Source organism: Scardinius erythrophthalmus, assembly GCF_964197995.2.
Source record: "Scardinius erythrophthalmus genome assembly, chromosome: 19".
NCBI lineage: Eukaryota > Metazoa > Chordata > Actinopteri > Cypriniformes > Leuciscidae > Scardinius > Scardinius erythrophthalmus.
The window spans coordinates 12,711,527-12,724,713 of record NC_138239.1 but is presented as its reverse complement, the minus strand read 5'-3'; the positions used below and the strand labels follow the sequence as shown (position 1 = coordinate 12,724,713).

The window sequence follows — 13,187 nt, the reverse complement described above, 5'->3', positions numbered from 1 at the left end:
TGCAGCCACTCACATGAAGACCAGAGTCACTGTGGCTCTGTGGTAGGCAGAACTGGACAGAATGAGCATCCATCTCTCAAATACACACACACAAAAGATCTTTACTGCCCAGCAGATGATGTGAACCCTTCACCAAACCTGCTTTAATCTATCTCAGACGCATCCGTAAAATAGACCTGATGTAGTACAGCACAACAGATGCGTACTTCAAACCAAACAAGCTTTGAATTATCTAGGGAGCCGTTCCAAGATTAAATAAGCATTTTCAAACGTCATAATCCCATATCCTCAAAAAACAGGCAAATGACAATCCGTAAGGTTGTATGATCTCAGTTGATGTGACAAAGTGATGAGAAAGTAAAAGCAAGAAAAAGAAACAGGGTCAACAACAGTGAGTGAATGGTCAACAGTAGGGTCCCATATCTAGACAGGGTGTCACAGGATCAGATTTTCCCCTATAAGAGGACGGCCTGACAGTGGATGTGTGTTGTTTTGTCAAACCCCGAGGGGGATTACCTCATGACGCCCAACCCCCCATCCAGCTGTGACAGAGGAATTGAAAACGAGACAGTGCTACTGCTGCCAGTACATTACACAGTACGTTTGATTCACTAATTGCAGTAGGGTTGTCACAGTAGCCGGTACCAATACCAGTCATTTCAGTACCAGAATAAAACTGTTGAATTTAGTATTTCAAAAAATATCCCGTTTTGTCTCGACCGTTTGTTATCACTGTCAACCATCACAGTCACGCATTTAAATACAGTTGTCAATCCAGAAACTTTGCAGTGCACTTAGCAGCATGAAAAACGAAACTTGTATTCAGATCGTGAATGGGTAATAAACAGAAAGCGGGAGCGGAGCCTTTTTTCATAATCACTAAGGCTGTCAATCTCGAAAAGCACGAAATGCTTCTCCAGTGACACATCTTGACACTGTATCAGTGTCTATTTTGTGCACACAATGTGGATAAGCTACAAAAAGTCAACATGTTAGCTGCGACAAAGCTAGTGCTTGGTTGACATTATTGATTTTTTGTTTTTAATCAATCTTCATTTTGATGAACCAAGATCTTTTAGTATATGTGACCCTGGATCACAAAACCAGTCACGAGTCGCACGGGTATATTTGTGGCAATAGCCAACAATACATTGTATGGGTCAAAATGATCGATTTTTCTTTTATGCCAAAAATGATTAGGATATTAAGTAAAGATCATGTTCCACGAAGATATTTTGTACATTTCCAACTGTAAATATGTCAAATATTTATTTTTGTGAGTGAATGCTGCACAATCGTGAACATAAATGTAGAACTTTAGAGGAGATTTTCTCAATGTTTCGATTTTTTTGCACCCTCAGATTCCAGATTTCAATAGTTGTATCTCGACCAAATATTGTCATATCCCAACAAACCATACATCAATGGAAAGCTTATTAATTCAGCTTTCAGATGATGTATAAATCTCAATGTCCAAAAATTGACCCATGTGACTGGTTTTGTCGTCCAGGGTCACATATGCTGTTTTTAGTTGATGCGTGAACAAAACTTCACTAAACCTTATTTGTAGAGCAACATCCAGTAATCACAATAAACTGTGTGCTTTGTGATATAAAACCATTATGATTCTGCCAATTATATGACAAAATTCAAACAATAAATGTTGTTTCGGCGCTCTTTAATCGCTATAGTCGCTTCAGATCATGTGTACCGATCATCTCTTCCTCTTTACTACTATAAACATGATGTGTGATGGATCAGAAGGAAGGTTTGAAAGACACAGTACGACTGACTTAAATGTATCATGTCTCCTGTAATTGCTCAATCAGTGTTTCAACTTAAGAAAGACATCAATAAAACAGCTTGTAGACAATGTCACGCAATGTTACATTTACCTCAGGAAAGCCATTCAATGTCTATAAATATTTAGTCAAAAGCTACAAAAATACCTCTAGAGAGAAGCATTTTGCCAAATATATGCACTATATTACATATTCATTATATTTTTTACTTAATCTGTTGTCTTCATTATTTGATGTAATTTTGAATAAATCTCTCATGAAAACAAGTTATTACAGCCACCTTTTAAATCTTTATATTTCAATAACGAATTGGAGTAGAAACAGAATTATGTCCTTAAAAAGTTATGTGCCTTATGTGCTGTTTAAATGCTTATAATACAACAATTTGTGTTGATAATAAATTCAATCAATTAATTGATAATTAAATCAACTTTATTTTCTCAGCTTAGGGTCTTTGCCTAAATGAAATCTATTTAATGAAATTTTAGTGTTTTAGTAAAAAAAAAAAATTGGTGCATCACTATTAAAAAACTGTATGATTTTGAAAATATGTAGTTTCAATTTGCACAGACCAAATTTAAATATGCCTGGTAGAGTGCTATATCAGAACAGATAGCAACTTCTAAGTGAATAAGATGCAGGTTTATACGTTCGAATTTGAGCTAAAGTGGAGATACTGTTTTTCTGAATTTTCTGCTCAAGCAGGACAGCTTTCCAGCACATTTATTACTTACTAGAAAGCTCTGTGACAGGTCAAAGAGGACAGTCAGCCAGACTATCACTGACACATTTAAAGTGAAACCAGAGGATACGCTAGCCAACATGCTTAGGTCAGCATTTCATCACATTTCATTGTCAGTTCTTTGTGACTTTCAAAGAACTGACAAAATGAGAGAGTTCAGCACTGGAAACGAGCTGTCCACTTTAAATGATGACAAACGTTCTCCCATTTTACACTGAGCTAAAAGTCTGACTATCTAAGGCCGGCCAGCATTAATTCCAGTATGTTGAGGCTATTTGAGATATGGAAATATGAGATGTATGAGGTAGGGAAAAGTGCTATATTGTATTAACCCAGAAGAAAAATTGGAAAATGGGCCATAATGGAAAGACAAAGCAACAGAACTCTGATGGATTTGTATCTGTGAACGATCTAAAATCTAAGGAACATAAAACAGATATACATACCTTATTTTACACTCAATTGTAAATTATGCTTTAAATCTTTATTTTATGCATTTTTTCATAGTTATGATATGATTAAATGTACTGGTGGTATTTCTTTAGGCTTTTAGTATTTAAATACAACCATTTATTAGTAAAGAGATATAAGAGAGCACTGCAAACAAAAACAAAAAAAAGTGCTATAGGTGTTTTGCAGTTATATGGTGAACAAACAGATGTTTTGTGTCATATCAGCTACAATATATTCTGGATTTTAGCAAGACAGGAATACTGTAGTATTGACCAATCAGAAGCCAGGACTGGAACAATCCATTTTATAAGGGGTCTATATGACTTTCTTTCTTCTTTGCAACAAATCTTCCATTATGTCATAGGCTTGGAAAAACATTTTAGGTGAACTAGCCCTTTAACCTGGGGTTAAATCCTGCTTACAGGATTCAAATCTGTATTGTTACATACCCAGATCCTTTTACAACCAGATACCCACCAGCCATACAGAATATATACATATGAAGAGTTCAGATGCAAAAGCCTCTAAGTGCCATCTGAAATTTTCTTCTAGAATGATCATTTTTATAAAGCTTGTATATTTCAGTTCGGTAATTTCACTTAAATGACAATTAATAGGTAATTTGCATTGCCATTTAAGTGAAATTACTGAACTTAAATATACAAGCTTGATAAAAATGATCATTCTAGAAGAAAATTTCAGATGGCACTTAGAGGCTTTTGCATCTGAACTTTTCATATATTTAAATATTCTATACACCTGGTCACTTAAAGCAATTTCTTTGATCAGATAGCTATCCAATCGTGAAAAGGCCATGTGTAAATGCCCTCCGAAATGCTTTCGAGACGGATTTAAATCAAATCACGCAAACCACTTCAGGAGGTGGCTTGAGGCGCGTTCCAGACGAAACTGGCCAATTGTAAATGATCTGGTTGTTGAAGCCATGTATGCAAATTTTACTACATGCAAAATGTATAAAAAAATCTAATAAACGTGTGAGAGTGTGTTACACCGGCTCCTGTTAGCCAGATAATATGGCATCGCCACAGATATGGCCCACCAGAGATAAACAGTTGAACTTCTTTCTTCAGCAAGCAGACTGACGAAAATGAAATTCAACGTTCGGCGTCACATTCTGAAATTTATTTTCATAGTGTGAGCACTAAATACTCTCACTAATGCCGACACAGCTCTCTCTCCTACTGCGGTCTTTGATCTTGAAATAAGCTGATGTTAAATAAATTGCAGCGCATTTCTGTTGCTTTAGGTGACATGAACTCTGTTGAATTTGCATATAGCATGGGAATTGAAGATTTATATTTATTTTGCGGAGACACATGTGGCCAAGTGTAAATGAAACCGTTTCAACAAATCGGATTGCTATCTCATCAGTAAAATTGCATTAAGTGACGAGTTTAAATAGGCCCTTAAAGGGGAGTAAAAACGTCGAGACTTCCATGAGCAGAGAAACATCTTATGCATTAGAGAAATGCATGCATTTGACTAGAATAAACCTAGACATGAGACCTTGATATTGAGTTAGGAAGCAGTTTCCTTGGTGATGAGAAAAGTGGACAAATGGCCTGCACCCTTCCCCCACCTTCTGGTCACAGTATACCAAGTGCCGGACACTCTAACTAATCCTTATCCTTAAAGGCAAATCATTTAAATGACTAGTGCGCTAGCAATCAGAAGTGAAAATAGGCTTGTATTAGGTTACACTGTTTTTTAGAAGACAAATATAGAAAGAAAAGAGTCAGCGGCAGACAGAAGGAAGGAGGAAGGAGCTGTGTAGTCAGTCTAGTTTCAACAAATCTTCGAGGATTGTTTTGCCTTCACTGGTTATTAATAGGTTACCATGTGTACATCCTGTAATACCGTGAGTTTAACTAAAAGATTGTCTTGCCACTGCCAGTACATTCTAACCTGCTGTCTCTGTAACAAAATAAAGAGCTTTAATGAAAGAGTTGTTTGACAAGTTTGGCTCTGCTTTGGATCAAATGCAAGAGATCCCAAATTCGGGCTCAACCACACTGTTGTCCCTACATAGCACACGGCTTCTCTGTCTGGAGTTCTTCCCAGTTGTGGGACATCACATTTTCATTTCCTGTAAACCAACTGCTTAACTCAGTTCTTTTCCAGGTTTACATCTCCATTAAGCCAAAATAAAATAAAATAAATAATTTCAAAGAACTTTTTTTCCACATGCACATCAACAACATACATATTTATTACAAAAAAGATCATCTGGTACTAAAACGTTGCAGGACAAAACTCACAATACAATACAGACTGAAAATTCCAATCCAGTGTCCTGGTTTCTTATTTAAACCAATGGTTTTCCAAAATGCTAAATGACTCAACAGTAAAACACGGAGTGGGTTTGGGACTCCTGCACTGTAGCTACTGAACCCAAGCTTGTTTTTGTAGATTAGTCAGCTCGCTCCACAGAGGGAACAGCTGATGGGGAAAAAAATCACTAAGTTAACAGACTAAAAGGCACTTGAACCATTTGAAACCATTATGAAGTCAACATATTTCTTAAGCGAAACATCCGGTAATCCTCAAAACTCCAAAAAACAGGGTAATAACAAAAACCACAGAGGAAAGATTCTTACCCGTAGTCATCAAAAGAATACATATTGGGAAGATGGAGCTCTGAAGAAACCAAGGAGAAAGAAAATTCCTTACAGCTGGATGAAACAAAAAGAAAACAGGGAAAAGGAGGGGGGATCAGAGAGAGAAAAGTCTGTGCCTATTTCATCCCTCATCCTCTCAGCTAGGTAAAACACGAAGTGCACTCATTTCTAAGATTCAATAACGGGGAGTGTGTGAAAGAAAAAGGAGGTGAGGGAGGGTAGGAGGAAGAAACGAGTGAACGACAGAGAGAGAGAGAGAGAGAGAGAGAGAGAGAGAGAGAGAGAGAGAGAGAGAGAGAGAGAGAGAGAGAGAGAGAGAGAGAGAGAGAGAGAGAGAGAGAGAGAGAGAGAGAGAGAGAGAGAGAGACATGTGACAGATATGGACCAGTCACCTTGTCCTGCTCACATCCATTCTTATCCACTCAAAGGATTGGAACACAGCCTGTGCCTTAAAGAAGCCTTTTTCCACAACAGAAATACAGCCGGGAAAATGCCACATGTGACATGATCCTTAGAGACACACAAACACACACACACACACACACACACACACACACACACACAGACACACAGACACACACACAGACACACACACAGACACACACACACACACACACACACACACACACACACACACACACACACACACACACACACACACACACACACACACACATGCAACTTGCAAGAAGAAACAAGAAGGCTGCTGGTATTCATTGGAAGAAAATATATTTATCTTGACAAGTAAGAGTCTTTCTGAATGCGTTAAGATATATGCTTATATGTTATTTATATGTTAAGATATATGAACACCCAGTCAGTGCAGTTCATTTCAAGTGCAGATATAAATAGTACATATAACACGGTAGCAGTTCTTGGTTAATTCTGATTAAATCATGACATGAATAAAAGTTATGGTGACTTACGGTTCATTAATGAGTCAAATTGAGTCAGAACTGCTTTGGCAGATTCAGTGAATGATTCATTAGAATAATTTAAACTAATAACTCTGTGAATCTATTTGACCAATACATTACAAGAACTGTCTCATGAGACCGTGCACATGACATGCAGAAAAACAATACGTATCATGGTTATGAATGAAGAATTAGTTTCTATGACATATTCATTTGTGGTCATGTTTTATTAATTAGTTCCCTCATTTTCGTTAAACAGTGGCAACATTTGATTAATCCCTTCCCTTGTTTTAGGCAAATCATGGCCACATTGTAATAATTTGTTCCCTAGTGTTAATCAAATTGTGACAATGATTCAATTAAAAAGAGAGAACTAAGTAATAAGCTGAGAGAACTGGGAACAAATTCTTAAATCATGAACACAATATCTTTTTTTTTTTTTTTCATGTGGATTATATTAATTTGTTTGTGAATCATCTGACAACAATGGTTGCATCATAACAAAACCTCCACAAGGAGCGAGTGACTGAGTGACTGATTTTACTTCTCCTCTAGAGGCCATGCTTGTACTGCATTCGGTGCCATTGACAAGAGAGAAAAAAGAAAAAAAGAAAAAAAGAAAAAAAGAAAGGAATTTTTTTTTTTTTTTTTTTGCAGATAACCAATATTTTAAAAGCTGATAATGAAACGTTTAAAAACTGCATATACACTGTGGCTCAATAAAATATAGTGCCACACTGTAGTAAAAACTGTTTGTGCTGGAAGATGAGTCCCGGTTCTTAGAAAATGCCAGAATGAATCATGACAGCTGGATTTGATACATCTTTAGGGTCTCAGATAAATTACGCAAAAGGAAACACTACCAGGAAACACATTTGCTTAAGCTCGACAAGACAAAAAAATCCTCATAAAAAACAGCAAATAAAATTAAGCATAAGTCTGAAAGAATAGTTTCAACCTGAAGAGATCATTGGCATTTGTATCATTCCAATGTTTAACCGAAAACAGGATCTTCTACATACTATTGAACTCGTCCACAAAAATGAACAATCCATGTGTCTGTACAATTCACTCATCAACAGATCTCATAGCTAGAGCTCATTTCATACACTCATTACTTCCTGCCGACAAATCAGGGTCGGGTCTAAAACCCCCTCCCCCACACCACAGGATTTTTGGAAAAAATATTGTTACATGCACAAATGACTAGGGTCTGTGTATGCGCTGTATTTCTCTAGGCGTGTGCACTTGCAGCGTTCCCTTACAAACACGCTCAGCACTTTCTTGCATTCCTGAATTGAATCAATCCTGTGAAGTGAATGCCCTAACTTCCCCATGATGGAGCATAGTGCTAAAAATAGCCTATATTGTGAAGTAAAGACTTTTGCTCAGAGAGTCAAGGGTTGAATAAATCATTCCACTGAACCAGTTCCTCAGTTTCCTGTTGGCAAGAACGCAACTCGGTCCAGCACAATTTAAGACTTCCTTCTAGTCCAGACGGAGAGAGAATAAAGGAAAGGGAAAGCGGACATTATGCAGAAGACTTAAAGAGGCTGAAATAAATGCACTTATATGAAGATAATGACAAACTTATGAAGGCTACATCATGTTGATGTTGATACTCAGTCGCACTTTATTTTACATTCCTGTTCCATATGTTCTTATTATAGCAATTACTATAACTGGGTTATAACTAAGTACTAACCCTGAACCTACTCCTAAACCCTATGTAGCTTCTTACCTTATATTACTAGTACTTTCTAGAATAAGTACATGTCATGTACTGTAAAATAAAGTGTAACCTGATACTCTATATGCATTTACATGTAGCTCAAAATGTTTACTAGCCTAAATTTACAAGTTAGTGATATCACAATTGTTTAATAAGGGACTAAAATCAACTGTAGAAAACACATTTTTATTAAAGAAATCATGTGAAATTTCTGATTAGAGTAAACCGTTTCCCCCTATAATTACTAAATTAAAAACTAAAAGTCTTTTCTTCATTTTGAGAATTACAATTGCGAAGTGATAAATATCGTGCTCACTGTTATTTGTGATTTGATTACAGATGCATTTGTTTCCAAAACACAACTAAGCATGAATACAAGAATCGTCATTTCCAGATTTACTCTGAACAGTGAATATCCACTGCATGGCTGTACTGCTCCATTGGCTTTATAAAATAGACTGTGTGTGGTCACATTTACTGGCAGTTCAATTAAAATCATGTCCATCGGCATATGGCAAGCCGTTTTAACATTTAATCCTTAATACAATAAATAAGTACTAGCATCTAATGAATACTTATTAGTAAAGATACTAGTCAATATTGGAATAATTACTAGTTATAAATTACTAGATGATATCAAAACAGAATCGCTATAGTATCTATTAATTTGCAGATATCTTCAACCTCATAAGGAACTAGTAAGAATATGCTAAGAGATATCTTCTTTTAACAGTTCATTACATAAACATGAGTATACTCTCAACCATCCAATCAGAGTTCATATGGTAATGCAGGCTAAACTAAATAGCAGATTGATTTTTCGTAAGTAACTGGCTTTGTTGGTTTATCTAGCTAACTGGTCAGCATGAATACAAGGAAAGATTATGTTTAATATGACATTTTTTGTTTTGAATGTACAGTAGGCTATAATAAAGACTTAACTGCCAATAATAAAATTCAAACAACAGACCCGTTCATACCCACCAGCCAAACAACCACAATACCCAGAGATTGGGATTTTTGGTGAGCATTCATAATTCCTTACAATCAAAAATTCGGAATATTAATCTGCATCTGTGAATGAGAGTCATGTCAAAATAAGAGTATATATGCACTATATTACATATGCCTATTCATTATATATATATTTTCTCTAATACCATTAAAAAGGTAGGCTATTATTATATTGTTATTATAAAAACAGCCTTCTGCAATTCAGTCCGTTTCCTGTGTCATCTCTTTTTGATATGTTGTTGGTTCATTAATATTCAACATATTATTTGCAAACTGATTTTTTAAATAGTATTAGTATAAGGTAAGGATATCTTTGATCTAAAATGTTACTAGTAGCCTAACTAAAAAAACTATTTTTTTTCTATGTTAAAACGGCTTGCCATATGCCGATGGACATGATGATGATTTTAACTGAACTGCCAGTAAATGTGACCACACACAGTCTATTATTTTTCATTCAAAAAGCCAATGTTGCAATACAGGCGTGCAGTATCCTTAAAGGCACTAGTACCTAAAGAATAAGCACTAGTATCTAAAGAATAGGCACTAGTACCTAAAAAATAAGCACTAGTAGCTAATGAATAAGTAGTACCTAATGGAATTATAGATACTAGTATCTAAAAATAAGTGCTAGTAGCATGAAAATACAAGGTTTTAAGGATTAAATGTTAAAACGGCTTGCCATAATCAGCATCAATACTCTGCATCTCGGGCGTTACACACCCCAAACACTGTCACTATCCGCTGATGTCAGCAGAACAGAAAACAGGTAGGATATGCTCACTCATAAACGGCCTCAGCTCGAGCTTTCAGTGGCTGTGTGCCAAATCCTATGAGCTGACTACTCAGAAAGCATTTCTGTGGAGCGACATCTGGGCGTGTTCTAATGATCGCTAGTGGTGTTTGATTTGTGAATGAATCAATGATTCGAATGAATCTTTTGAAGTTACGAGTCGCTCCTTGAACTGATTCATATTTTCAAATGCATTCAGAAGGAATCGCTTGGTCCATTCGGAACCACGCTACTCTTATTACTACTTTTTAAAATACAATTATTCAAATGAATTAGTCTGCTCTTTTTAAATGTAATAGTATTTTAAAAGGAGAAAATACCAACTTGAACGTCTAGGTCTGAACCGACAATAAAATAATGCTACAGTAGATATATTTATAGTTATCATTCTTGGTGAGAATGGGACAAAATTAATAATAAAATATTGACAACCAATCGGAATCCACCTACTTTAAAGAGCTTGAGCACTTAAAGTGGCAGATGTCATAACTGCAGCATACAGTTATAATAAACACATGTTGGGTGTGGACGAAAAAATATAGTTTTTTTATAGTTCTTGGTGTGATGGGACTTTAAACACACTTTTTGGACTCTCAATTTGCAGATCTGTAGCCACGCATAATATTAAGGCTACTACGATCATTTAGATCATGAACAATTCAGCGTTCAGAGGAACCAGTTGAGTGAATGATTCCATGATTCACATAACACGCAAAAGGGCATTTGTTTGTCGCCACCTACTGGTAAAACTTCCAGAAAGAGTCACTGAATGAACGCGTGAAAAAATCTTTTTAGTGAACGGATTCAATAGATTCAAGTCACTGGGATGAATCAAAACCCCCACTATATAGGCCAACCAAATTCCTGTCTAGGTAGGGAACTCACAAGATTTGAAACACACCCAATAGGCTAGATGTGATTAACAGTGTCAACTGCTATAATACATAAATTTCTATAGCAATACATTTATTTGTATACACCAATGCATTTTAATGTATAAATTAATATATGCATGCTGTGTCAACACATTTGGGCAGCTTACCTCATTTTCTGATGATATCCCCACGAAAATATGGATGTAATAAATGATTAAAAAAGCTGAAGGGGAAAAAACTTAAAAGCCACAGAGGCGAGCCGCTCGATGTAAAGATATCAGCGCATAAATATGTATTTTAGTGAGTATTTATACAACACGTGTACTATTCCATAAAACAATGGTCAGCTTGAATGTTCAATGCTCATCCAGCGATGCACAGCCGGTCCTCGGATCAGAAACAATGCAGATGTCTCGAAGGATCTACAGCATATCGCTCTATGTCACCACAGCTGAATAAAACATATCCCATGTTTAGCTCATGGTCGCGCCTACAACATCGATCTGAATCGCGGACTGCAAACGCGCACTGGAGTTGCCATTTTCCTCCTCCGTGTTATGACAATGAGAAAGGAGCTTATCGGGATAGTGTAAAAACAAACACGCAGAACAGCGGCCACTGGTGGCCAACATGCCGCAGTGCAACTTCCTCTGAGCCCTGCCTCATTGGGTTACTGTTATTCATTCTCTTCCTGTTATTCATGCCCATTTGGTTCTGTTGTATAAACAGGCATAAACAAATTATGTTTATGAATGCGTGTGCTACAGGTCAGGGCTTCACTGTTTACAGTGCAAAGGTTTTAACACCACCAAGTGTTTTCATTTGACCCTCTTGTTCTACTTGGGTGGATGATTTTTTCAAGGTGAAACAACATATTTTTCCTAATGTTTCTCATATAACTATACATTCATATACCAGGATATTGTCATGTGGTTGTACATTTAAAATTCAGCAACATCTTCCATTCTCCTTCACTCCAACCTTGATCCAACAAGCCAATTTGGTCAAAAACACAGCTTTCTCATATCTCAGAGAAGAACTAACATTCTTTCCCTCTAATTTCATATATATATGACAATTAATATGGAAAAATAGGTTAGACAGTTACAAACAAGCTTGTGCATGCTTAGTTTTATTAATAATACTACAATCATTTGACTGTAACTGTACTTGTTTTCTCAAGCGGAGGTTATGAAAATGGAGCTTGACTCTAATGTAAATGTGCACTACGTTATGACGTTCAGTTAAGCTAGTTGATGCATAACAGATTTGATGTCAGACAGAGGATTAAACTAAATCAGAGATAATGGCTGTGGGAGTGATTTAACAAGTGAAAGTCATTGAAGGCTTTAATCATTTTGACTCTGCAGTACAGTCACTATGTTTCCCAAACTCATGCTTTTTTTCCTCCTTGAGAAGATTTTGATGGCTGATTAAGTTTCTTTCAACTTCAATTACACTTTAAATTCATGGAACACCATAAATATTTGAACACACAGCTGAAGATAGAATGAAATGAAATCAACCGTGGGAAAGTGGTTGCAGTACCTCAACACACCAGACGGTGGCAGCAAAGGTTAAAAAAGTATGATTACGGAGGCAGATTTTTTTAGTACAAAATGATGCTTAACGTGCAATTTATCAAAACACAGTCAGTCTGATAGAGTATAACTGATGGTATTTTTAAGACTCTAAATGAAGTAACTTAGAATTTTACAGTGTTAGTGCTTTGATCACATATATTGGTCTTATATATACTGGACTGGACTATTCATTCATTCCCAATATATTCCTCCATGTGCTTTGGCATCACATTTAACTTTGACCTTTAGGGCAGATTCTTTAGTTTGTTATTCAAAGACATCTCTTTCGTAGCCTAGGGAGTGCGTGAGACAGTCAAAACAGAGAGTCACTTCAAATATTGGTGTCCTGAGATAACAATTAAAGGCAAATAAATTTGAGACTCCACTTCAGTCTGTAGTCGATGGACCCACTTTTGCTTTCCCAAGCCACTTGATCCCAGAAAAAAGAAAGTTCAGTGTGACAGTGGGAGTTTTACACCACACGCCACTGCATTACGCTCATGTCCTTCCCTCCTGTAGAGACTAGGTGGCTGTCGTCAAACAAGAAGTTGACGTTGGTGACGTGGCTGCTGTGTCCACCGTAGATGTGACTAGGAGCCTGCAGAGGAAGATAGAGAGAAATAAGACCATATTTTAA

The 13,187-nt window shown here is 36.5% G+C and overlaps 2 protein-coding genes across 15 annotated transcripts in view; both read right to left on the bottom strand.

Annotated features, from left to right (window-relative positions):
• The window catches only part of evla (Enah/Vasp-like a), a 34,543-nt gene extending 22,959 nt beyond the window's left edge, over positions 1–11,584 (bottom strand). Inside the window, exon 1 of one of the 4 annotated variants that reach the window (XM_081347572.1) lies at positions 11,135–11,584. In XM_081347572.1, the coding sequence (XP_081203698.1) occupies positions 11,135–11,139 (5 nt within the window). In that variant the 5' untranslated portion in view covers positions 11,140–11,584. Of the gene's footprint in view, positions 1–5,615; positions 5,801–11,134 lie in introns of those variants that run through there. The other 3 variants (XM_081347575.1, XM_081347574.1, XM_081347571.1) reach the window with 3 other exon arrangements.
• A 705-nt stretch (positions 11,585–12,289) lies between these two features.
• Positions 12,290–13,187, bottom strand: part of eml1 (EMAP like 1) — a 51,998-nt gene continuing 51,100 nt past the window's right edge. For all 11 annotated transcript variants that reach the window (XM_081347560.1, XM_081347568.1, XM_081347570.1 and 8 more), the window contains one exon: positions 12,290–13,148. In XM_081347560.1, coding sequence (XP_081203686.1) covers positions 13,023–13,148 — 126 coding nt within the window. In that variant the 3' untranslated portion in view covers positions 12,290–13,022. The remainder of the gene's footprint in view (positions 13,149–13,187) is intronic.